The sequence below is a fragment of the Mobula hypostoma genome, chromosome 12 (assembly GCF_963921235.1).
Source record: "Mobula hypostoma chromosome 12, sMobHyp1.1, whole genome shotgun sequence".
NCBI classification, from domain to species: domain Eukaryota; kingdom Metazoa; phylum Chordata; class Chondrichthyes; order Myliobatiformes; family Myliobatidae; genus Mobula; species Mobula hypostoma.
This window is the reverse complement of record NC_086108.1, coordinates 36419398-36446477: the sequence shown is the minus strand read 5'-3', so window position 1 is coordinate 36446477 and position 27080 is coordinate 36419398. Positions and strand designations below refer to the sequence as shown.

At 39.4% G+C, this 27080-nt stretch overlaps 1 protein-coding gene across 1 annotated transcript in view; it reads right to left on the bottom strand.

Moving 5' to 3' along the window:
- The window catches only part of cdc73 (cell division cycle 73, Paf1/RNA polymerase II complex component, homolog (S. cerevisiae)), a 341062-nt gene that overhangs the window by 16158 nt on the left and 297824 nt on the right, over positions 1–27080 (bottom strand). The window contains exons 14-15 of the mRNA XM_063063850.1: positions 7021–7182; positions 82–182 (exon numbers count right to left, since the gene is read on the bottom strand). Of these exons, the coding sequence (XP_062919920.1) occupies positions 82–182; positions 7021–7182 (263 nt within the window). The remainder of the gene's footprint in view (positions 1–81; positions 183–7020; positions 7183–27080) is intronic.

The window sequence follows — 27080 nt, the reverse complement described above, 5'->3', positions numbered from 1 at the left end:
CTTATGTATATTGCTAAGAGGAGGGTCAGATGGTGTACACCACCTACAGTTCATGTAAGCATATAAAAGTAGAAATATTACTTTTTGCGAAGATGTCCACAGGTGAACCATCAGGTAATAACCACGGCCATCCTTTGAATTGCCAGGCAGCTCCTTGTACAAAAACTGCCACAACACGATCCCTGAAAGAAGAATGAAAAACAAGAAACAGTGAAGTTTCTGTCATTGTATTAAAAATTCACTTTTAGGTCTCAGAGGAAAAGAGAAGAGTAATATTTTAAACACTACAATTTCAATGAAGGGTATTCCTCTCCTGATCATTTCTGAACTTTCATCTTTTTTTCCCTTTCAAACTTCGATTACACCTGCAGTTTCTCTTTAAAATAACAAGTTGAAACCCAAATTAACCACTGTTCATGTGGTTCTTCATTTAATATCAATTTTACTTTATTGGCAGCTCTCTTGTAGCTTTCCTCAAAGTGGGTCAGAGGATTTTCTCTTTTAATTCCCAGGCAACATAATCAGCGCTCCACTTGATGATGTATGAACAACTGCTTTTTAAAGATTATTATGAGTGCATCAGTGCTACTTTTGCATAAGGACATAAGAAACAGGAGTAGGACTGGTTCATGGACTTCTGGCTTCCCTCTCCCGAAGTCCCCAATCAATTCCTTGGTCTTGCTGACATTGTATGAGAGGTGGTTGTTATGACACCACTCAGCCAAATTTTCAGTCTCCCTCCTGTATTCTGATTCATCACCACCTTTGATTCGGCCCACAAAAATGGTGTCATCAGCAAAATTGAACATGGTATTAGAGCCATGCTTAGACCCACAGTCATAGGTGTAAAGCGAGTAGAGAAGGGAGCTAAGCACACTGTCCCATGGTTTACCTGTGCTAATGGAGAACCTGGAGGAGATGTTGTTGCCAATTCCAACTGACTGCATCTAAAAGTGAGGAAATCCAGGGTTCAATTGCACAAGGAGGTATTAAGGCCCAGATCTTGGAGCTTATTGATTAGTTTTCAGGGGATAATGATATTAAATGCTGAACTGTAATCGACAAAGAGGATCGTGATGTATGCACCCTTGCTGTCCAGATGTTCCAAGGTTGCATGAAGAGCCAATGGAATGGCATCTGCTGTGGACCTGTTGCTTCAGTAGACAAAATGAAGTGGATCCAAATTACCTCTCAGGCAGGCGCTGATAGGTTTCATCACCAGCCTCTCAAAACACTTCATCATTGTGGATGTAAGTGCAACTGGGCGATTTGCAATTGGAAATATATTAATCAGATATGAAACATTAATTATATTCAACATGCAAGTTTTTTGAAATGGTAATTAAGTTGTGCAACATTTGCACAAAAACAGCTCTTGTCTAGCTGCACGAACAAATAGAACTATTAGTTACACTTTGGAAAAAAAATCTAACACAATAATGCCAACATGGGTAAAGCCCTATTAACTTAGAAAGAGGTGCTTTCAGAATTTTTTCCAACTTCCTCTTGCAAATCCTTAAGACTGAGATGAAGGACTCAATATCAATGTATTCTCTTAAAATACACTTTATCAAAGTTTTATATTGTGATTGCTATACCTGCTTCACTCCCTAGCAGTTTAAACATTTCAAGTCAACCTGTTAAAAAGTGAAGCTCACTTTAGGCTTATGATCAGTGACACAGATCGATGCTGGCCTTTTGCTGGCAGACTGAAATAAATAACTTCCTGCACTTGAGACTTTTTGCAAATGCAGTTCTTAAAATGAGAGCTCTAGGCAAAGAACACAGGTCACTTCAGGGAATAGTGAGTGGAGAAGGATTAACTATGCCTCTGACCTACTGTTTATTCAGCAAATGCCACAATAATTGGGTGCTAAATAACAAATTGGTCCCAAAAATCCAAGTCAAAAGAAGAAAAAAAATCTTGAAGTGTAAAGCACAACATTACACAAAAGATTTAGTGGACAAATTTTTTAAAGGAAAATTGCCAAAACTGCTAGAAACCATGTCCCAGAATCCAGTAAAATTGGATGAACTAAGAACTAAGTGGGAAACTGATGTTTCGGGCAGAGACCCTTCGGCAGGATTGCAGAAAGAAAGATGAGGAGTAGATTTTAAAGGTGGGGATAGGGGAGAGAGAAACTCAAGGTGACAGGTGAAACCGGGAGGGGGAGGGATGAAGTAAAGAGCTGGGAAGTTGGTTGGTGAAAGGGATACAGGGTTGGAGAAGGGAGTATCTAATAGGAGAGGATAGAAGGCCATGAAAGAAATTAAAGGGTGGAGGAGCACCAGAGGGAGGCAATGGGCAGGTAAGAAGAAAGATGAGAGAGGGTAAAGGGGATGGGGAATGTTGAAGGAGAGTTGGGGGCATTATCGGAAGTTTGAGAAATTGATGTTCATGTCATCAGGTTGGAGGCTACCCAGATGGAATATAAGGTATTGTTCCTCCAACCTGAGTGTGGCCTCTTTGTGACAGTAGGGGAGGCCACGGATTGACATATCGGAATGGGAATGTGAAGTGGAATTAAAATGGGTGGCCACTGGGAGATCCTGCTTCTGTTGCTGTTAAAATGCAGACAAACATAAAACATAATTTTCAGTATGCTCTCTGAGATTAATCATTTCTAGCCTGTAACTACCCTGTCCTGATATATTCCAAAACTCCCTGAATGTGTTACACCTGTCCTCAATGTTACCTGCATTCTTTGGAATTTCTCTTCCGTCACCACCACTACCCCACCTCTCATCCCATAGTCATGCTTTTTTCACTTGTTGCAAAATGATGTGCAATATATATTGCAATTCATGAGAAGACTAGGTAACATATGGAGAGGATGTTTCCTACAGTGGGATAGTCTCAGACTAGACAACACAACCTCAGAATAGAGGGGTGTCCTTTTACAACAGAGCTGAGGAAAAATGTCGTCAGCTAGAGGGTGGTGAATCTGTGGAATTCGTTGCCACAGGCAGTTGTGGAGGCCAAGTCTCTACGTATACTTAAGGGAGAGGTTAATAAGATTCTTGATTGGTCAAGGCATGAAGGGATACGGGGAGAAGGCAGGAGATTGGGGCTGAGAGGGAAAATGAATCAGCCATGATGAAATGACAGAGCAGACTCGATGGGCCAAATGACTTAATTCTGCTCCTGTATCTTATAGTCTTATATGAAAGGAATCTTGTCAAAATAAAGCTTTACAGCAAGGACATTTTATTCCAAGACAGTTTAATTTATGTCCCCAGATTCATAAACTATATAACCAAAATTAAAATTTAAGATCTGAAATAAAATTTTGATTTTGGGGAATGCAATTAAAAGTGTATAAAATTAATAAATAAAACAGCTGTTACAGCCAGACAATTTTGTTTCTAAGGAAGATGCTATTAAGCATCATTTAACTGCATCGAAGGAATTGCTGCTCAGTTTCTTTTACAAGATGTGGAGCTAAGGCAAGTACTTTTTTTACCAACAACTTGTAAACCTGATAAAGTTTACATGACAAACATTGATGCTTTGAAATAACTATACAATTATTTCTCAATAGAAGGGAAGCATATGTGAAAATTCCGTATACAGAAATTTTTTAAATAATTGATGTTCATCCCTAAATTCTTCACCAATAAGAATAGGTAGGATAACATCCTTTACAAGTGAAAATACTTATCTTTTAAAGATCTTCAACCAGCAGTATTATCGTAATCTGAACTTGTTTTAAAATGTGTATTACTGAACATGAAAGTGTGGCTATTTTACTTACAGAATCTGAAACAAACAAAATCAAACATTCACTGATTAGCATCCCCTTCTATCCTAACATTTTTCACCATTAACTACTTCCAACTTGCTATGGTCACTAACCACCATGTTCATCACTGCTATGTATCTTTTTTCCCCACTTGCTCTGTACATGTCCTTATGGTGAGAAGAAACTAGCATCTCGACACATGGGAAGATTGGATAGCTTCATTTTAAACTACTGCATGAACAGCATTCTATATACAAAACATAACTGAAATGTTAATGGTATTGCTGTCACGCAGAACTAGGTAAGTAGTTATTGGATAAACTGCTGTTTTATAAATACAGATGTTACCAAATTGGAAAGGCTGGCTACAGGCCAAATCAAGGCAGCAGATTCCAGGCCCCAGAGCATATTGAAGTGATAGAAACCTATGCTTTTGTGACGATTTAAGCACCAGGCTGAATCGGAAAAGTCAAATACAGGCCGAGTCAAGGTGGCGGGGGTCTAGGCTCCAGAGTGTATCAATGCAACTGAACCAGATGTTTGGATGACGTAAGCACTGTGCTCAACAGGAAAGGCTGGGTAAAAACCAAATTGAGGCAGTGGGCTGCAGAACCCAGAGTATAACAAAGTAACTGAACGTGATGCTCGGACGATTTTGGTGCCAGGCCAGATTGAAAAGGTCAGGCTGTCGGAGACCGAGACATGGGTTGGGCCGGTTCAGCTCGCTGCTCCACAGCATTTACTCGGCTTAGCGCTGAACTAAGGGTCTGTGGACTTCGGTTCAGAATGCTATTTTGCTTGCATTATTTGTTCTTTTTCTCTCTGCACATCGGGTGTTTAATGGTCTTTTTGTTAATGGGTTCTTTTGGGTTTCTTTGTTTTGTGGCTGCCTATTTGGAGACGAATCTCAAGGCTGTATAACGTACATACTTAAATAATAAATGCACAATGAACTTTGTACGAATAACTTTTCTAAATAAAACTAATATTTCAGATTAATGTTCTCATGAAACGTTAACTCTGTTTCTCTCTTTATTGATGATTCCTGATGTGCAGAGTAGATCTGGAACAATTTGTTTTCTTTGAATTGCGTCTGAGCTGTATTAATCTGTTAATACCCAATTTCAAAAACGCATTAAATTTACACTACAACTTCTAGTTATTGTTGATAACGTACATTATATTGGCATTGGGCACAGAAATGAGAAATGCAAATTAAACAAATCGGCTTCATATTTTAGTAATGTTACTGAGGGAAGATGTGGAATGAAGCTCATAATGTACACGCTAGGGGTTTTTGCTTAACTCCTAGGAATTGCAAAGTCATAGGAAGCAGGTTTCACGTCAGTCAGAAGATAACACATGCTGTGCAGAGGGAAGTGAAAAGCACCTCCCCTCAAAATGTGATCACTGATACCTGCATCTTTCTTGTTTATTAATAGGAATTCTTTGTAGATCTTTGTGCACGTTGACAACAAAAGTCATTTCAATATTTTTAATAATAATGTACAAAAGGTTTCTATTTTATGAGAAACAAACACCCTGTTTAACAGAATCAAGGTAATACAAAGTTGGGTTTCAATATTTTAAATTACCAGTTTATGAACACATAGACCCGTAGAGCACTGCAGCACTTCAGCCCATCTAGCTGATGCTGCAGCTATTATTCTGCCTAGTCCCATTGATCCATGCCTGGATCATAACCCTTCATAATCCTCCCATCCATGTACTTACCCAAATTTCTCTAAAATGCTGATATTGAATTCACATCCATTGCTTCCATTGGCAGCTCATTCCACATTCTCACCACTGAGTCATGAACTTCCCCCTTAGGTTCCCTTTAAATAGTTCACCCTTAACCTATGACCTCCAGATCCAGTCTCACCTAACCTCAGTGGAAAAAGCTTGCTTGCATTTACTATGTCCATACCCTCATAATTTTGGTACCTCTATTACATAATCTCCCTCATTACCCTATGTCCAGGGAACGAAGAACTATTCAACCTTCCCCAAAACACACTTTCAAGGAATTATGGATTTGCATTCCCAGAATCCTTTGTTCTACCGTACTCCTCAGTGCCCTACTGGTCACAGCGCAAGTCCTACTATGGGTTGTCCTCCCAAAGTGCAACACTTATACTTGGCTGTATTAAGTTCCATCTCCCATTTCTCCAGCTGATGTAGATCCTGCTGCAGGCTTTGATAGCTTTTCTTTCTCTCCATCACACCCCAAATTTTGGTGTAATCTGCAAATTTGCTGATCCAGTTTACCATATTATCATCTAATTCATCGATACAGATGACAAACAACAATGCACTCAGCACCAGTCCGTGCGGCACCCCATTAGTCACAGGCCTCCAGTCAGAGAGGCAACCATCTACTACCACTCTCAGATTTCTCCCGCGGAGGCAATGTCTAATCCAATTTACTCCCTCATCCTGAACGCCAAGCGACTGAACCTTCCTGACCAGCCTCTCATGCAGGATCTTGTGAAAGGTCTTTATAAAGTCCATGTAGGCAACATCCATTGACTTATCTTCATCAACTTTCCTGGTAACCTCCTCAAAAATTCAGTAAGGTTGGTTAGCCAAGATCTACATACACAGAGGCACGTTGGCTATCCTCAATCCCTGTTTATCTAAACACTTCTATGTCCAGTTCCTTAGAATACCTTCCAATAATTTACTCACTACTGACATCATGCTCACTGGCCTATAATTTCCCAACATATTCTTAAGAGCTTCTTTTCAACAATGGAAGAACATTATCTATCCTCCAATCCATCGGAACCTCACCTATGGCTTAAGGACATTTTAAATGCCTCTGCTAGGTCCACTGCAATTTCTGCACTAGCCTCCCACAAGGTCTGAGCGGAGACCTTGTCAGGCCCTGGGGATTTATCCACCCTAATTTGGCTCAAGACAGCAAAAGAATATTACATCCTTTACTTTTTAAGATCAACTTGCTATTCTATATCTTGCTGACACCAGTATGTCATGTTGGCACCAGTATTTGTAGTGACACGTGTGGGCTTCCCTCTACACATCTGTATGTTGTGTTGGTTGCTAACAGAAACACTTCCCTGTAAGGTTTGGTGTACATATGATAAATTGATGAAGCTGAATCTGTTCTTCAGCCCTCACTGAGACCTGTGATCTATTCAAATAGAACATGGAAAAATTACCACTGACAGTGATACTGAAACAGCTCACTGAAAAATCAGGTTTCAAGCACAATGATACTGTATTAGTTAAACAAGTAATTAAACACATGTACCAGTCTTGTGGAAGAAGTTTGAGAGGTTGGTCTATCACTCGATAAGGCACTGTTACACTGATGGCGGCTCCTCCTGGCTGTACTTGGTCCTTTCGCCGTTGGATCAGAATTTCATTTTCCCGCTGGCATCCTTGCTTTTTCTTCTCTTCTGATGGAAAAAACCTGATAAGAAACATGACAGATAGTTAGAATTTTTTCATAATTCTCAACAAGCTGTGAAGAAAACAAAGTGGCACACTGATGTTAACATGCAGTTGGTCATGCTGTTGAAATTGTTGTTTGAACTTCTACATCTATACAAGTAATGAATGGTTGATTTTTTACAGAAAACTTTTCACCCTGCTCAATCCAAAATGAATTTGAGAGCAGTGCATCATCCCCTTAATGTTTAAGCTAAGTCAGCATGCTTTGGACCATATGAAGGTGTATTCCATAAATGATGAAGAACTCTTTCTCAAGCTTTGCCATGGTCATATAAACGGATTATTTGAACAAAATCAGTTTATTAGCATATACTTGGTGACTAACATATTGTCAACTTTCCTGAAATATGCAAGGCATTCAGTGACATCCAATCACACTTTAAAATTTCTGACAGCAAACCAACAAGATAAATGTTCTATGTTAACTAGCATTTTGATCACTGTATAAACCATGAAAAAATAAGAAGGGCTGAAAGAAAAAAAATTAAACACTTAGAATTTTTAGGTGTTCATTCATGAGATTGAAAGTCTACTCATAAATAATCAGAAAGGTAGCAAATCAATAATTCACACTTTCTACAGCAAAGCCGAGCAGACTACTGAAAATTAAACACTAGAAAACTGTGAAACTGCACACAGCATGGGGTAGCAAGGAATCACTGAAGGCAACTGCTGACTATCCACAATTAACTACACAGACGTATATTTGGGTTTCACATGCTGTCAGATTTCCTCTATGGTAACAGTGAGGGCTGATTGCCCACTTTATATCTGGCCAAATGGATGTCTCACAGATCAAGATCCACCTCTATCATTTATAATCTTGTTTTTTTTTTAACAACAGAATCAATGTTTCCAGTCATTCTTGGACTCATCCCTGCATGTTGTGAAAGTAGTATCTAATAGGGCACATGAATACAAGAATATTTTATCTTTTTATGATCTCCATTATTTTATACATTCCTGTAACTATATATGTATTCCTTCCCTTTAAATTTATTTATTGAGATACAGTGCAGAACAGGCCCTTCCATCCTTTCAAGCCGCTGCGCCCAGCAACTGCCGATTTAACCGTAGCCCAATCACAGGACAATTAACAATGACCAATTAACCTACTATACTGGTATGTCTTTGGACTGTGGGAGGAAACTGGAGCATGTGGAGGAAACCCATGCATTCCACGGGGAGGACAGACAGACTCCTTGGAATTGAAATCTGAACCCTGACCCCAAAGCTATAATATCATCAAGCTAACAGTTACACCCAATAGTGAACAATTGGTCAAGAAACACTAGAATTTTGTTGATACACTGTTTTTGATGAGATGGTCTTCTTTGACATTATCTCTGCTTCTTATATGGATTTCATTTATTTATAATAAGCACAACTTTGTCTACTTATTTAAGCATCTGAATATCCCATTTTTACATGTATTTTAATAATTTTCAAAAACGTTTAGAAAAAAACATGAAAGGGGCCAAGGTATTTTGAAGCTGGCTAGCCTAAATCTAAGGTATGGAATCTGGGTATTGTTCATGTTAAATGTGAAACCATTAAACCAGCAACCATTTTAATTTTTTTGCACAGCAACAAGTATACACTAGAATGTAAAAATTCCTTCCAGTCTCAAAAACAAACTACTTGTACCTCTAAAATAGTGGATTACAGTAACATATTGTATGAAATTAATTCCAACTTGGAGTTGGTGCATGCTGTCAGTACAATTATGTTTTCAGTTAAATTTTTAAACACAATTGTATTTATGCATTTGTTCAAAGAACATTTTATCATGGCATACAGGACTTGCTACATAGTGGCCAACCTCAAAAAAGAGGTGTAACTCACTGAATTTACAGCAGTCATAACTCATTACCACTGAACGGTAGACTTTATGCTGTAAATCTAGTCCCTTTAACTGAGGCAATTGGACGTGCTTCCAGTTGTCTCTAGACTCAATTGATTTTGTGCTCTTAAGATAACCTTCCGTAGGTCATCCCTGGACCTTTATAGTTCTGGATCACTGATCTTCAATGCCACAGAAGACATTTATCCTTGACATTTCATAGCAAGGCATATTTACACAGAGGTTTTATATATTGTACTTAAGTAGATCCTTACAGTGCCTTGAATGAATACTCAACCTACACGAGTACTTTCACATTTTACTGTCTTACTTTCTCAATTTAAAATATATTGAAGTAGGATTTTTTTTTACCTAATCTACAAAGTAACACATCATGTTAAATCAAAAGAAAAAAATCTAAAGCCTGGTAACAATTTACTAAAATTACAAACCAAAATTGTGAGGCTGAAAAAGTATTAATCTCTTTTGTAATTACTACACTAACTTTCCTCAGGTACAATACTGTATATTACCTTAACAACTCACCCAAGCCGTTGATACAGAAAATTAGAAGATCACCTAAATAAATACCCCCTCGTTCTTTAACGTCCAACAACCTGGTAGATTTTTAACAGACCAAATAAAATAAAGACAAAAAGAGTATTCAAGGCAATTCAGGGAAATTAATATAGAAAAGCACATATCTGGGGAAGGGTATAAAGGCACTGAACATTACCTTGGAGCTTAGTATAGTCCACCATGAAAAAATGGAAAAAATATGAAACTACAGCCACCTAGCCTACATCGAGCCTGCCCCTCTAAAATTAGTCACTGGAAAAGAATGGCACTTGTAAGAGAGGCTATTGTGACACCAACAGTCATTCTGAGTGAGCTGCTGAAGACAGTGACTGCAACTGAAGATGAAGTTCATGGTTCTACAATCTCTAATACCTTGCACAAAAAGAGTAAAAAAAGAAAAAGCATATCCCTGCCCAAGACTGTACATTCACCAGCAAAATAGTCAGGAGTTGGGGTCTAAATCCTCGCTGCTTCATTTGTACCAGTAGACCGGTGTGCCTTCCCCACTTCTATTCTCTTAAAGGGGCACTGCACTCATGACCTGAGCCTGCAGTCCAGGATCTGTCGATTTTGAGTATCGATAGATTTTTTAAATGTCTTAAAATGACACTGCTTACTGAAGTACCCATGGCTATGAATGTGGATCTCAACTAAAGTAGACCTCAACAAGAATATTTGGATTTCAAATGAGTTTTTAACGAGGAAAACCACAAAATGAAAAAGTCCTTGTATCTTTACGTACTTTTTGGACATTACACTACAATCCATTTCATCAATTGCAAGTGTTTCACAGCTGGAAAGGCAAAATCATCAATACCAACTTTGGATACACAGTCAATAACTGTCCTCGCTGAACTAATAGATGGTGCTAATGTAGCAATTAGCCCCCAGCTACAACCTCACTGTCTGATAATTCATCAGCAACTTGAAGTGCTGAAATAAACAGAACCTAACATCTTATCAATGAAATTCTGGCCTCAAAAGAGCATACATGTAAATTTACAAACTTGTTCCATTTACCAAATCTTAAAGTTAAAAGCTTAGCTTCATTTTTCACATATACATTGGAACATAAGTGAAATGCAATCAAATCAGTCAGGATTGTGCTAAGCAGTCTGCAAGTGTCACCACACTTCTGGCGCCAACATAGCATGCCCTCAACATGCTAACTCCAACTGTATGCCTTTGGAATGCGTGAGGAAACCACAGCACTGATGCATTCACAGGGAGAATGTACCAATTCCTACAAACAATAGTGGGAATTGAACTCCGATCTTACAGCTGGCACTGTTACAACTGGTGTTAACCACTATGCTACTGTGCTACACCACCTTAGTAAAAAGAAACATATTATGCCAAATCTTTCTTTCAGCATAATTTCCAATTTATATATATATATAAATATGATTCATAAAGTAAAATAATCCAACTGAAACCAAAATTCTGCATTTGCAAATAAATTGCTGGAGTCAATGCTATTTGACATTGCTATTTGTTTACCGATCTATTCCCTAAGGAAAAAGCCAATTTGGCTTAGTATTTTAAGATAATACCTAGTGCAAGAATATACATTCAAACTTACAGGTATGTTATGTGGATTGTTAGATGAATATGTGGCACACTGGATAATATTAACAAACAACTTTGAGGAAATATCAACTATTGCACACCACAGATCCAAAGTGAGTCAAATTCTAATAAAAATTGACATTGCCAGTTTTGAAGGAGTTAGAATATTGGCATACTCATCAAAAAATAATTTGTTAATCATCTTATGCAATGATTGCATTAGAAAAATATCCTGATTGCTGTTGTAGTACAAAAATTAATACTACAGCTAAAAGAACATTTTCAATGTTAAATATATTAATCAAATCAATATCACCAAGAAGAAAATACAGGTAGACAGCATATCACAAATCATGTTGGTGTTTGTCCTCCACAAGCAATAATCCTAACCCTACAAGCCTGCTACAACGTAAGCTGTAAAAGGCCGGAAATGGACTAGATGACCAGAATTCTTGTTCAAATTCATGAAGTTAAATACAAGCTTTCCATTTACCTTGCTGTGTACAGTAGATTAAAGTTCAGATTTCTGGGTCAATTCAAAAGGAAATAACCAGACTTGGAATATCGTTGCCAACCAATGATCTTTCCTTAAAGTTGTCAGCATCAAGTTCAGATGTAAAGCCACCCCCCTCCCCACCTTACTCATTGAACCTCAGATTAATAACCTGGCAATGGCCCTTTAATTAACAAAATTTTTGAGTTAGGTACACAGGGCTGCAGTGCCCTGTGAAACCATGAGAGCATAACGCAAGCTTCAGGACAGGGGGAAAGGTGAGGGTTGGGGGGTGCGTGGTAGAATAATTAATGAGAAAAAAGAAATCCTTTTCCAACAAGCTTCAATATATGTTCAGACATATTTAAAGGCAGCTTAAGTAATGATTAATTAAGACTATTTTAAATTCTTAATTATATTAAATATACGGACTATAATTTAAGGATAAACATTCAGATCAAATATATGACTGTTAACATCTAATGACAGCAGATACATAAATGTAAATATGAGATTTCACAACTGACTATAGCTGGTCAAACCATCGAACCTACAAGCATTCTTCAAATCCTTCCCCCTCCTTCATTCTTCAGTCCTGATGAAGGGTTCCGGCCCGAAACGTCAACTCATCGTTTCAACTGATGCTACCCGCCCTGCTGAGTTCCTCCAGCGCACTGTGAGTGTTGCTTTGATCCCAGCATCTGCAGATTATTTTGTGTTTATGACTATAGCTGGTGTTCCCTATGTCTGTTAAAAGAATTTTGGAAAGCTAAAACGTGACAAAGGTTTTTAATTTTTAAAGAGGTAATGGGCACACTTTCAAAAATCTTATTACTAGCACAAGTGTGTGAAATTATTTTTAAAGTACACCTCATTTCACAGTATATCATATTGTGGTAACTCTAAATAACTTGCTTTGTCAACATGAAGCAGATATTGAGATACTGTGATTTTACATGGTCCTATTTTAAGGAATATGAATTAAATTTTACAAGATTTGGAACAGTTAGGGCCAATTCAAATCAGGCTTCTAACTTAAACCTGGAATGTCTGTATACTAAACTCACTAGCCCATCCAACAATCTCTATCAGGCAATAATTTTACTACCAATTTTATGCAGACATCCCACCCTGCAAAAACTCATTTCAGGGAGGTAGCACCATCAATTTGCAGGAGACTCCCGGAACTTCCGGGAGAGGTGGGATGTCTGCAATAGAGTAGCTCCTTAGCAGCTAGCCAGCTAGATTAAATAACGTTAGCTATGCTAATGAACGAATGACACCTGTTAAACTCACCTCAACATGTCTTGTACCATGGGCAATAGAAAAGTCATTGTTGCAAACAGTGCACTGAGCAACACTGTCATTATTTTGACCTCTATTAGGCAGGGGTACACTTTAGTGTAGTCTGGGGTGACGTACGTTTTATATTTTTTTTTGGAACACTCTGCCACTCTGACTTTTTTGGGAACTCTCTTGCTCTCTCGCTCGTGGTCGCTCTCACTCGCGCTCGCTCTCTCTCTCACTCGCGCTTGATTTCTTACTCTTGTGCTCACTCTCTCGCTCTTTCTCGCGTGTTCTCTGACGCTCACTCTCAAAAAAATCAATTTCTGGGACATTGTATATAATTTGCAGGCATCAGGGAGCCACTATTAATATGCGGGAGACTCCCGGAACTTCCGGGAGAGGTGGGCTGTCTGTTTATGTCTGCATTTGTCAGAGTCGGCATGTTGAATTGAGATATTCAGTACATTACCATTCCTGAAAGCTATTAGATTTCTAGCAATAAAAGTTTGTTCCTGGTGGTGAAGTGCTTGCAAGTAACGCTTTACAGTACCAACTGTGTCCAAGCCTTGTCATTGTCTGTACATACTCCCCGTAACTACGTGGGTTTCCTCACACATTCTAACGATGTACACATTATAGTTAGTAAGTTGGGGGCATGCTACATTGGTGCCTGAAGGACGGCAACACTTGCAAGCTGCCCCCAGCACATCTTGAACTGTGTTGGTTGTTAACACAAACAACACATTTCACTGTACACGTGACAAACAGAGCTAATCTTTAATCTTTTCAATCTTTTAAAATCTTACAAAGCTCTACGCTGTAGATGTCAGTTCATTTTTCTAAAGACACTAAGTGAAGTTGGATTACTTTTAACTCAGCTGCTGTGGTTTGTTCTCTTTCCACATGGATTACCAGGAATCAGTGGTTCAACATTCAGGAAAATTCTGCTTTTTTTTATTTCAAGAAATGGACAAAACACACAACTACTGGCTTCCAATAAAATGGTTCATAAATAAGTAGTAAGACCTGTTAACAAGAGATGTATCAGAATCAGAAAAGAAGGAAAAAAAAACATTACATTCAATATAAACTATCACCGAATTATACATGATGCGAAGACTGTTTCTTCCTTGCATCTTAAAGAATCATTTGTATTGCCATTCCCTTTAAAAATCATCATGAACAAACGTGATTGTGTGGTTTTATATACAGGTGTCCCCCGCTTTTCGAGCGTTCGCTTTACAAAACCTCACTGTTACGAAAGACCTACATTAGTACCCTGTTTTCGCTTTCAGAAGGTGATTTCACTGTTACGACAAAAAAGGCAGCGCGCGAAAAAATCAGCACGCCGCGCGCCCCGAGCAGCCGCTCTCCCCCGGATTCGGAACTGCATTCTAGCCGGCATTGCTTAAACACGTGCCTGTGAGCAGCCGTTAGCAAGATGAGTTCTATGGTATTGGAAAAGCCTGAAAGAGCTCGTAAGGGTGTTACACTTAGCGTAAAACTAGACATAATTAAGCGTTTCGATCGTGGTGAACAAAGTAAGAATAAAATTAGTTTGGCTTGTGGAAGCTGACGAACATAATGTTGAAGAGGTTTTGCATCCCATGACCAAAAGAACTGATAGATGAAGAGCTGATGCAATTGGAAGAGGAAAGGATAACAATCAAAACCGAATGCAGTAGCAAACGGACCGAAAGTGAAGTCGTCCAGGAACTGAACATGAAGCAACTGCATGAGATTTTTGCTGCAATGATAAAGTACGACCTTAATTTTGAAAGGGTATGTAGGTTTAGGGGATATTTGCAGGATGGTTTGAGTGCTTACAAAGAACTGTATGATAGAAAAATGCGCGAGATTCAGCAGTCAAGCAAGCCTTCCACATCAGCCACAGCAGACGACGAACCTCGACCTTCCACATCGAGGCAGGCAGTCATAGGAGAAGATGAGCTACCTGTTCTAATGGAAACAGACGACCAGATGACACCCCAGTGTCCCACCAACCCGCAATTCGTGGAGAATGCAGCAGTAGCCGGGAGACACACAGCACATCTTTAAGAAAAAAGCCGAAATAAACATGCTAATTAATTAGGTGCCGCCCAACACGTAATTGTTGGCCCAGATCAGAGACGATGCAATCGGAAATCGGCACTGATCTGGGCCGACAATTATGTGCTGGGCAGCACCTAATTAATTAGCATGTTTATTTTGGCTTTTTTCTTAAAGATGCGCTGTGTGCCTCCCGGCTACCGCTGCACCCCTGCATGCTTTGCGGATCGGTATCGGTCGGTGCCCGGAGGGTGGGGTCCACTGCACCACCCAACCTGCGACGACCCAGTCTAACACACCACCATCAGTGTGCTCGGCGCTGAACCAATTCCAGTAAGTGATACTACACTGTACATACATTATTTCTACTTAATATAGGCTGTGTATTTTTACGTGTTATTTGATAAGATTTGGCAGCTTCATAGCTTAAAGGTTACTGAAGAGTGCTTGCACCATGTTTTTGCCAACAGTGCTTGCGTGAGATTTTCTGCCGACGGCGCTTGCGTGAGATTTTCGCTACGGAGAACAGTGCAGTAATAATTGTGGAAAAGTATTTCTACTTTATATAGGCTGTGTATTTATCATATCATTCCTGCTTTTACTATATGTTACTGTTATTTTAGGTTTTATGTGTTACTTAGCATGATTTGGTAGGTTATTTTTGGGTCTGCGAACGCTCACAAATTTTTCCCATATAAATAAATGGTAATTGCTTCTTCGCTTTACCACAATTCGGCTTACGAACCGCTTCATAGGAACGCTCTACCTTCGGATGGCAGGGGAAACCTGTACTGATTTTTTTTTATTAGCTATAGAGGTTCACATTTAATTTCATCTTCTCCCCATTTTCAAATAGCAATTCTTCTCTTGTAATGGGTATATAAAGCACTTATGTGGTCTAAATGGCTTATGTGCTAAACATCAAAATTTAATATATTCACTACTCAGCTCATAAGCATCAAATTGATCACAAAACCTTATTGGTTGACAGAAGGTATGGATAGGTTAGGTAGCTTCATAAACAGGTAATCCACCTTTACAGGTGAGGCACAGCTTGAGGTTTGACTGATCAGGTTTTCTGTGTCAGGTGTAGATATAAATAAATAAAACGAATCCAAGTTGGTCAAAGGACAAACCGTCAGGTTCATTCAAAATATGTGCAAATAAGGAGATAATAAATATTTCAATGATCAGATTCAGACTGAGGTAAGAGCATACATCTATTGCACTCTTTACCTTGTATTTCAGGTGAGCCTAATGTGCCTGATGTTGATGTCTCCCATAAGCCAAGCTTCATTCCTGTTCCTTAACAGGGCAGACTCTCCCACTTCCAAAAAAAAGCAATATACTTTATTTAGGCTTGTATTTTGCGCCCGCATACAGACTGAATCTTCTGACCTGAGCAGTGTCAACTTTCACTCTTTGCTACATGATTTGATCGACATTTAAAACTCATAATGTTCACGAACTGCAGCACAGTTCCTGAAGATAATCTACTTATTCATTTGTGGGATATGCGACCAGCATTTATTACCCACCCCAAGTGTTGAGTATTTGCTGTCTCTGGAGACCAGAAGAAGTAATGTTGTCAGGTCTCCTTCCCTAAAGAATACTAAAGTAAAAGTTGAGATTTAAAAATAACAGCCCAAAATTTTGTGGTCACGTGTTGATCTAAGCATTTTAGTTACAGAATTTATTCAATGAATTGAGTTAAAATGCACGTTATTACACAGGATTTGAGTTCACATGTCTGAAGCATCAGTCCAGACTTTTGAATTGTTGTATTGTAGCTGTTATAACCTTATTCACTTAGGGGATGGGGACACATTCCTCTTCCTCAAAGTGAAGTTCACAAGTTAAACATTTTCACAAATTGTATAAAATGTAAAGGGCAAAATTGTAGACTTCAATGTTAAAACAAAATCTTGTCCATTCCAATGGAATAAATTGATTACAAACCTGCTTTTTCAAAAATAGATTTCATTATCTAAAGTGGTTCTCGCAACATTTGTTAAAAACACCAAAAGCTGGGTGGAATTACAACAGTTGGTAAAAGTGACTCTTTACATCTTAAGTAATGTTAAGCAGAAATCTCTGCAGTGATACCAAAGAGGGAGCCAAAGGGTGGGTAACAAAATAACATATCCATCAGATTAAAGTATCTTGGTATTCACTACGTTTACAGATGGCAGATGACAGCTTGCTATTGCTCAGATTGGATTAACACCCACAAATGCTTTTACACATCTCTTCCTATTATTTGTGCCTGGAAGTTGTAACAGAAAAATTACATGATTATTACACTCACTTCAAAGAAGTCTTGCTGACCTGGCTGATGTGAATTGGATAACAGCAATACTTATTATCAAACCAATAAATACTTATGGACAAATGTAAAAAGCTAATAAATAGATAAATGAATGAAAGACATGTTTTAAAATTGGCTCAGGTTTCAAATATACCAATTTTCAAAACATCTGAATTCAGTTGTTTTTCAACCATAACATTTTAAATACTATAAAACTAATATATGTGCATTTTTGAATTGTAGAAGTATTCTCTTATTCCAATCTGAAAAATTTATATTTTGTCTTAATTACAATTGTTTCATCAAGGTTATGGTGAGAAGGCAGGAGAATGGGGATGAGAAAGAAAATAAGTCATCCATGATTGAATGTGAAGCAGGCTAGATGGGCTGAATGGCCCAATTCTGCTCCAGTACCTTATGGTCTTATGGTCTAATTCCTCAACCATGCAAGGGTGATCCTGAGATCCAGCCAGACAGCTAATGATCAAACTTCAAGTCACAGGTTTCAACTAGACTACTTGCTTATAAGTAATCCATACTATAAAGGAAGTAGAAACAGTTTATAGAAATTTCATAAATAGGATTGAATTAATTGTTCAAATTCTATACCTCACATCTTCAGTGACAACACAGAACGAGACTATTTAATTCATGGAGCACGAGCAACTCAAAACGAACACTCCAACAACACATCTTGATCAGTTTTGCATTTTCATTTGTTTCTCCTCCAAAAAAATTGAATGTCTCTAGTTCAGTGATTCAATGGAGCAGAGCATTAAATTTTCAAACAGTCCTCAAATGGGTTTGTATTTCTGTCAAGGCTCTTCCAAAATAAAAGCACCAGTTTCATCTCTAATTAGTACATGTATCAAAAATAAAACTCATTACCTATGGATGCATCATAATTTCTTTTTGCTTGCGTTCAATAAATTTGAGCATAGCACTTAATATTTTAAATTATTTTTGCTTCAACTAGTAATACTTCTGCATTAGGTTCATTGCTATGGAAATGCTTAAAGTAGTCTAACCTAGCACATTTCAAACCAAGCAGATTTCCCGATATAAAAATTGCAGGCTGTCTAGAATTGTCCAGATATAAACAACATCAGTTTTTTTAAAAAAGTACATCTTCAGTAATAATTTTCATTCATATCAAATCAATGTTAGGTGAATTTTTTTGAAAGAAATTAGTTACCAAAGAAAATATGAACTTGTTGTGTTAATCAGAACATCAGTGATCACAGGTGAGGGACATCACTGGAACCTACTGCTAATAAAAGGAAACTCAAAATAAAGTTGGAGAAATTCTGAATCTTTCAAGAATCATTAGGTTGTGGAATGGTTCCATGCAATTAGAAAATCATCAAAGTCATCCCACTCTGTAAGAAGGGAGGGAGACATAAGACAGGAAATTACAGGACAACTAGCCTGACTTCATTGGTTGGTTAGATTTTAGAGTCCATTATTATTAAGGATGTGGTTTTGGGGTACTTGGAGGCACATGATAAAATAGGCTGAAACAGCATGATATTAAGGGATATCTGACAGAATTTTTTGAGGAAGTAACAGGCAGAAAAGTGAAAGGAAAGTCAGTGGACTTTAATTACCTGGATTTTCAGGAGGCCTTTGACAAGGTGCCACCCAAGATAAGTGCCCGTGGTATTACAGGGAAGTTACTAGCATAGATAGAAGATTGGCTGACTGCCAGAAAGCAAAGTGGGTTAAAAGGGACCTTTTCTAGTTGGCTGCCAGTGGCCAGTATTGGGCCAGCTACTTCTCAAATTATATGTTACTGTTCTAAATAATGGAATTGATGGCTTTTTGGCCAGGTTTGCGGATGATACAAAGACAGGTGGAAGAGGAGGTACTGTTGAGGAAGCAGAGAATCTGTATAAGGATTTGGAGAGATTAAGAGAATGGACAATGAAATGGCAGATGGAATACAGGGTAGGGAAGTGCATGGTCATGCACTTTGGTAGAAAGAATAAAGGCACAGGTGAGTGATGGCTCTGGGTCTGTGGTCTCTGGAGCAGAGAAGAATGTAGGGGGATCTCATTGAAATCTACCAAATATTGGAAGACCCTGGATAGAGTGGACATGGAAAGGATGCTTTCAACAGTGGGAGAAGCAAGGACCAAAGGGCAAAGCCTCAGAATAGAAGGACGTCCCTTTAGAACAGAGAAAAGGAGGGATTACTTCAGACAAAAGATGGTGAATTTGTGGAATTCATTGCCACAGATGGCTGTGAAGGCCAAGTCACTGGGTATACTTAATGCATAGGCTGGTGATTTTTGATTAGTAAGTGTCAAAGGTTATGAAGAGAAAATGGGAGAATGGGGTGGAGAGAGATAACAAATCAGCCACGATGGAATAGCATATCAGATTCGACTGGCTGAATGGCCTAATTCTGTTCTTGTGGTCTTATAATTAAGCAAGCCACAGACTCTTGCACTCCAGGTCATTTCAATGCTAAATTTGATTTCCCCTGATGGGTCAAAGCAATATGCTCCAAATTATGCACCAATGAGACTGGGTAAATTAACACAACAATTCGGTCTCAGATTCTTTGCCAAACACCAAGAATTTCAATTGCAATGGGAATGATCCATGCTGTGGTGTAAAACTGCAGCATGGCCTTCAATTAACATACCCTAATGCAAAGCACAGAAAACAAATCATGGTTGATGCATTGTGCCGAGTGTTTTCAAAAGAAGCGAAGTCTCTCATATGCTGCACTAGAGCAATGAAATTGCACTTTCTGAAAACTCTAGTTTAGAAATTAAATATTATATATTTTAGATTATGACTGAACTGTTTACTAAATTGCTTTTAAAAAATGCAAATCAAATAAATTTGCTACAGAGATATTTTAGCAACATTGCTTGAGCAAAGAATTTGTAACACTGTTAAAAATGGAGGACTAATCATACCCAGTTCCATAATACTTTCAAAACATAATTTTGTACGATAACCGATTAAAAGTAACAGGAGAGCCTATTCAATTTAATATTTTAAGGTTTTAGATTTAAGATTTAAATGAGGAGATATTAATTAGGTAGCAGAATATTTTAAAGAAAACATCCACTGGATGAAATGTTCTTTGAACATAAATATTTTGCTTATGAACATGAACCTGCAACTACTAAAAGTGGTGACATCACGACCAAAAGATTAATTGCCTCCTTCTTCAAAGAGGTTGCCTACCTGTGTATTTCTAATATTCTCTGTTTTAAATCAAGTTCAAGTTTAATGTTATGCAACCATACACATGAATACAGCCAAACAAAATAGTGTTCCTCTGGAGCCAAGATTCAAAACACAGCTCCAACAGTCACATATAGCACAAGGGAAACGGGAAGGGGAATGTGGGGGGGGGGGGGCAATTAAAGGTAGTTCGAAAATTCGATGTTCAAGATGGAGGCTACCCACATGGAATATAAGGTGTTGCTCCTCCAACCAAGGTGTAGCCTCATCCTGGCAGTAGAGGAGACCACGGAGTGGAAATGGGAAGTAGAACTGAAATGGGTAGCCACTGAGAGATCCTGCTTTTTTGTGGTGGATGGAACAAAGGTGCTCAGTGAAGTGGTCTCCCGATCTATGTTGGGGCTCACTGATATACAGGAGCTCACACCAGGAGCATCAGATACAGAAGATGACTCCAACAGACTCGCAGGTAAGGTGAGTTTCACCTCACCTGGAAGGGCTGCTTGGGGCACTAAATGGTAGTAAGTGAGGAGATGTAGGGGCAGGTATGGCACTTGCTCTGCTTGCAAGGATAAGTAGCAGGAGGGAGATCAGTAGGGAGAGACAAAGTGGACAAGGGAGTCGCGTATGGAGTGATCCCTGCAGAAAGCGGAATGTGGGGGAGAGGGAAAGATGTGCTTGGTGGTTGGATCCCGTTGGAGATGGCAGAAGTGATGGAGAATTACCTGCGGGAAGCAGGGGTTGGTGGGATGGTGGGTGAGGACAAGAGGAACTCTATTCTTGGTGTGGCGGTGGGAGCAGGGGGTGAGGACAGATGTGCACGAAGTGTAAGAGATGCGGGTGAGGGCAGCGTTGACAGGGGAGGAAAGGAAGACCCTTTCTTTGAAGGAGGATGGCTCAGTTGTTCTGAATGAATCCTGAGAGCAGATGCAGCGGAGACGGAGGAACTGAGAGAAGGGGATCGCATTTTTACAAGTGTCAGGGTGGAAAGAGGTATAATTCAGATAGCTGTGAGAGTCGGTGAGTTTGTAAAAGATAGTAGTGGATAGACTGTGTCCAGAAATGGAGACAGAGAGATCAAGAAAGGAGAGAGATGTGCCGGAAATGGACCAAGAAAATGTGATGGTAGGGTGGAAGTTGGGGGCAAAGTTGATGAAATAAGTGAGATCAGTCAGCATGGGTGCAGGAAGCAGTGCCAATGCAGTCATCGATGTAGCATAGGAAGAGTTGGGGAGTGATACCGGCGTAGGCTTCATGTAGCTGACGAAAAGGCAGGCATAGCTGGGACCCATGCGAGTGCCCATGGTTTGGTTTGAAGGAAGTGGGAGGATCCAAAGGAGAAATTATTGACGGTGAGGACTCATTCCACGAGACAGAGGAGAGTGGAGGTAGAGGGGAACTGGTTGGTCTGTTGTCCAGAAAGAAGCAAAGAGCTTTAGGGCCTTCTTGATGGGGGATGGAGGTATATAAGGACTGGACATCCATAGTGAAAATGAGACGATCTGGACCAGGGAACTTAAAAGTCACTGAAAAGATCAAAAGTGTATGAAGTGTCACGAACGGAGATAGGAAGGGTCTAAACCAGGATTCGGGGAGGGGGTTGGGTTAAAACACAGTTGAGGAATGCAGACGTAAGTTCAGTGGGACAGGAGCAGGCAGAAACAATGGGTCTACTTGGGCAGTCTACCTTGATGACATTGGATGACTTGATTAAAAAATAGTGGAAGTTGTTAAAAAAACAAAACTTTTTTCAGTCAGATATTAGGGGCAAGAATAATAGTTTTCATGGATTTTTTTTAGCACAGATGTCCGTTTTGATAAATCATGCCTGGTTCTTTGACAAAGATCTAACTAATCTCTCTCACTTGCCAGCTTCCCATAACCACACAAATATTTTTTATTTCGAGTATTCCCTCTTGAAAGCTACGATTTACTCTACTTCCATCACCTTTGAAGTAGTGTATTCTAGATATAAATGACTTCTTCTGTAGTATGTGAAAATTCTCCCTCTGGTTATTTTTCAGATTATCTGAAATTATGCTCTGGTTATCAATCTACTTGCCAGCGAAGAGAGTTTTTCTTTATTTGCTTTATCTGCCTTGATCTTTAGAAACAATTCTATAAAGAAAGGAAAATGAGGAAACACGCTCTGATAGAATTTGGGCATGGAGTGATGCTGGACTTTGATCCTTACTCCATATCTGTATCTTTCTGTATAAATTCACAGGTCCACTGATAGGAACCCAACATCCCCAAAATTATCATAAGCCATCTGATATGCCTGGCACAGTAATAATTATCCTACAAGTCATAACGTGTGCTTGGAAAGAGAGCTCTGTAAGGTTTGGGAAGCACCAATGCATGTTTTGTACAACTTCAAAACAGGACAGGCGTTAGTATTTCCTCCTTTAGTGCTGTGTATACATGGTCATCGTGGAGTTACTTGCTCACATATGGATGATGACACATTATTCAAAGCTTTCAATTTTTCCTACACTGACCAATCAGATTTCCTGTTTACATAATTACAAAGGAACATCCAGCTCTGGAGATGGAGATCTAGATGGGATTTTTAAAATCATAATCTACATAAAACATCTGCCTCAAAGACACATTGGGTCATTGGACATGTATTAAGTGACAAAAATAAATACTGGTGACTTCTGTGTAAGATCAAATCACACAGATTTTACTTAATAACCTTGCATACAACAGTACAAGTATGACTTTACAGCACCTGTGTGTATATAAAACGCTGCACAGATAATCACAATTTTTTTTTAAATCCAGATCTAGCTAGATGGTACATACTTCAACTGTAAACTGTCAGATGTACAGTATAGATATGCCCCAATGAGAAAGAAATATTTCACAAGGAAGATCCAATGTAGGTGGGTTAATTTAAAAGTTACATGCTGTATCAACAACCTGCTGGTTGAACAACATCATGTGGGGAGGGGGGGTGGAGGGGAGAAGATACTGTTGACAGCTGATGTCAAAACCCTACATCAAGACAGGATGGTGAGAAGAGATGGCCAATATAAAGGGAAGTGTTGTGAAAGGAGTCTGAGGAGATTAGTGTACTGAGGAGAGGTGCAAGATGACAGGCAGGTGAGGTATAACATTTCTAATCAATCAAGTTTGTACTGGCTAGGCTAGTATCTGCTGGAATACAGAAGAATGTAAAGCAACTTAATTAACTCCTACAGAAGGAAGTTTCTTCCGCTTGTGGTTTCAGCGAAGAGAGGTGTATGCCATAATAGATCTTTTTTATGTTATTTATTCTTCCTTTATTTCTTATTGCACATCTAGAGCAGTGGAGATGCCAGACATGCTCCTCCTGCGGGATGCAGGAAGGTAAGGAGACCTCCAGTGTCCCTGATAACAACATCTGCAAGAAGTGCATCCAGCTGCTGTTTCTAACAGATGACATTAAGGATTTGGAGCTGGAACTGGGTGAATTTCAGATCAATCGGGAGGCTGAGGGGTTGACAGGACATACAAAGAGGGAGTTACACCTACGGTGTAAGACACAGCTAACTGGGTGACCATGAGGAGGGGAAAGGGATAAGCAGCCAGGGCAGAGTATGCCTGAGGCCATTCTCTTCAACAACAGGGTACTGTTGGATGGAATGACCTGGCAGAGGAAAGCCACAGTGGTCCGCTCCCCGGCACTGAGTTTGACTCTGCGGTCAGAAAGGAAGGAGGGAGAAGAGACAAGCTGTAGTGATAGGGGATTCATAGTGATAGAGGAACAGAAAAGAGCTTCTGTGGACGAAAACAATAGAAGATTGTACTGTAATGGTTTGTAAAGATTGTAATGGTTTGTTGCCTCTTGGGTGTCAGAGTGAGGGACATCTCTGATCAAGTCCAGAGCATTCTTAAGTGGGAGGGTGAGCAGCCAGAGGTTGTGATCCACGTCGTTATCAATGAAACAGATGGGGGGGGGGGGGGCGGAGACAAGGTCCTGCAAAGTGAGTTAAGGTAGTGCTGGAGGGAGGATTTCAGATTTTGGATCATTAAGCTTTCTTCCAGGGAAAGTGGTACCTGTGCAGAAGGGATGGTTTGTACCTGAAATGGAGGGGGACAAGTTAGGAAGGCTTGCTAGTGCTGTACAGGGAGATTTAAACTAGAAATGCAAGCGGATGGGTGTCCAGGGCATGGATCAGCATGTGGAAGTATGACATTGTAGCTATTACTGAGAATTCGTTACAGGATGGGCATGACTGGCAGCTCAATATTCGGGGTTCCATTGTTTTAAATGTGATAGAGTGGGAGGGGTTAAAGCTGGTGGGGTGACATTACTAGTTAGAGAAAATGTCAAGGCTGTGCTCAGACAGGACAGACAGGAGAGCTTTTCTAGTTAGGCTTCATGGGTAGAACTGAGGAATAAGAAAGGTATGGCCACATTAATAGAAACATAGAAAACTTACAGCACAATACAGGCCCTCCGGCCCACAAAGTTGTGTCGAACATGTTCCTACCCTAGAAATCACCAGGTCCACCCATAGCCCTCTATTTTTCTGAGCTCCATGTACCTATCCAAAAGTCTCTTAAAAGACCCTATCGTATCCACCTCCACCACCGCTGCCGGCAGCCCATTCCATGCACTCACCATTCTCTGCGTAAAAAACTTACCCCTGATATCTCCTCTGTACCTATTCCCCAGCACCTTAAACCTGTGTCCTCTTGTGGCAACCATTTCAGCCCTAAGGAAAAAGCCTTTGACACATGATCAATGCCTCTCATCACCTTATACATCTCTATCAGGTCACCTCTCATCCTCTGTCACTCCAAGGAGAAAAGGCCGGGTTCACTCAACCTATTCTCATAAGGCATGCTCCCCAATCCAGGCAACATCCTTGTAAATCTCCTCTGGATATGGAATTCCAGAGCCTAAAGCCTTGCCAACTAAAGTTACAACTGCTAATACTATGGTGAATAAAACGGATGATAAACAGCAGACTGCACTAGAAAAGTACAGAACTTTCAAAAGAGACTGATGGAGGAGAATGGTAAGAAATTTAAGATTTCTTAAAAGCAACAAGGATTTTAAAATCGAGGCCAGCTCAACTACAAACCAATACAGGTCGACAATCATATAGAAGGTGAGAAAGCAGAACCTAATGCAAGCTATGGCAAGAACAGCAGAAATTTAGGCTATTATGAACAAAGATGAAAACCAGAGATAATAAAAGGTTGAGGATTTCAGCAACAAATGAACTGAGGCAGATAGAGCAAATTAATTTCTGAAGATAGAATGAGGAATAGGAATGGAGTGGGTGGTGAAGAAAGGAAACAATCGCTTTGGTCTTTCCAGTATTCAGTTGGGGATCATTTTCACTTATCATTTATTGACAAACAATCTTGTGGCAGAAGGGTTGAAAGAGGTATTCTAGTAGGGTAATGTAAAGGGTACAGATGACACATATTGTTCATAAAAGAAACTGTTCAACATAATTAACTAACAACATCATTGAGTTGTTGTGTTCACTTTAAGAGACAGTGTCTGATGTAATGATGTCAGCATAAGGAGACTGCTTTTAGTTTAGCCCGTAATGGAAGTAAGGATTTGCGAATTTTGCACACAAATTGATTCTCGCATGTTTTATTTACAAAATCCTACATTATAAGCAGTACTAAGGTTGACATGATTTTTTTGCGCATGGAGCTTTGGAGAGGACCATGAAGGGAGCAAATTGACTCAGGTATTCACTGAAGGCCTAAGAGGGTTGTAAATGTAAGTGGGATGTGAGGTTTGTAGTGACCATGGACACTGGCAGTGAGTCTGGCTGAAAGATCTTGTGTTCAGGGACAGTGTGATGAAATGGTTGACCTGAATCAGAAACAAGGTCAGCAGCTTGGGAAGTGAGGAAAGCTATGGACCAAGGTTTAGGAAGGAAGGGTAAAGGTATGTTCAGAAGCTGGGGGTAGAATTGTGATTGAGAGTTGAGTGAGGAGGTATTGGAGGGACTGGATTTGAATGTAACTGGGAATTGATGTGGTTGTGGAATAGGGAATGATCATGATTCTTGGGAAATTATTAGGAGTTGGAATGTGAATTAGGAGGGGGTTCCATGTGAGGTCTGTTATGGATATAAAATGTAAATGGATGCACATATAGGTAACCCTTTCAGCGAAACATTGAGATGGCCATGGTTATTTTTGTTTTGACCACAAATTGTTACAGCATGATACGATTTTTCATGCAATGTTCAAAAGTATACATTGAATACATAAGATGTCAAAGTACTAAGGTGAAACGCAACCAGAAAAATTCATTAAATTTTCTGTACATTGGTAATTGATGCCATTTTGTCACCTACTGATTCATACTGGATTCCATATGGGCCGATATAAAAGTGTGATATCATAGCTAAAATATCTTACGCATTTTTGTGCCAAACATATGAAACGTATTTAAGTTGTTTTAAAACAGTGGTCTATTGCCATTCCTTGACCCATTGATGCAAACTCTTTTTGGAGTTACTATAAGCCATAAAAATATCTATGCAGATGTTAATA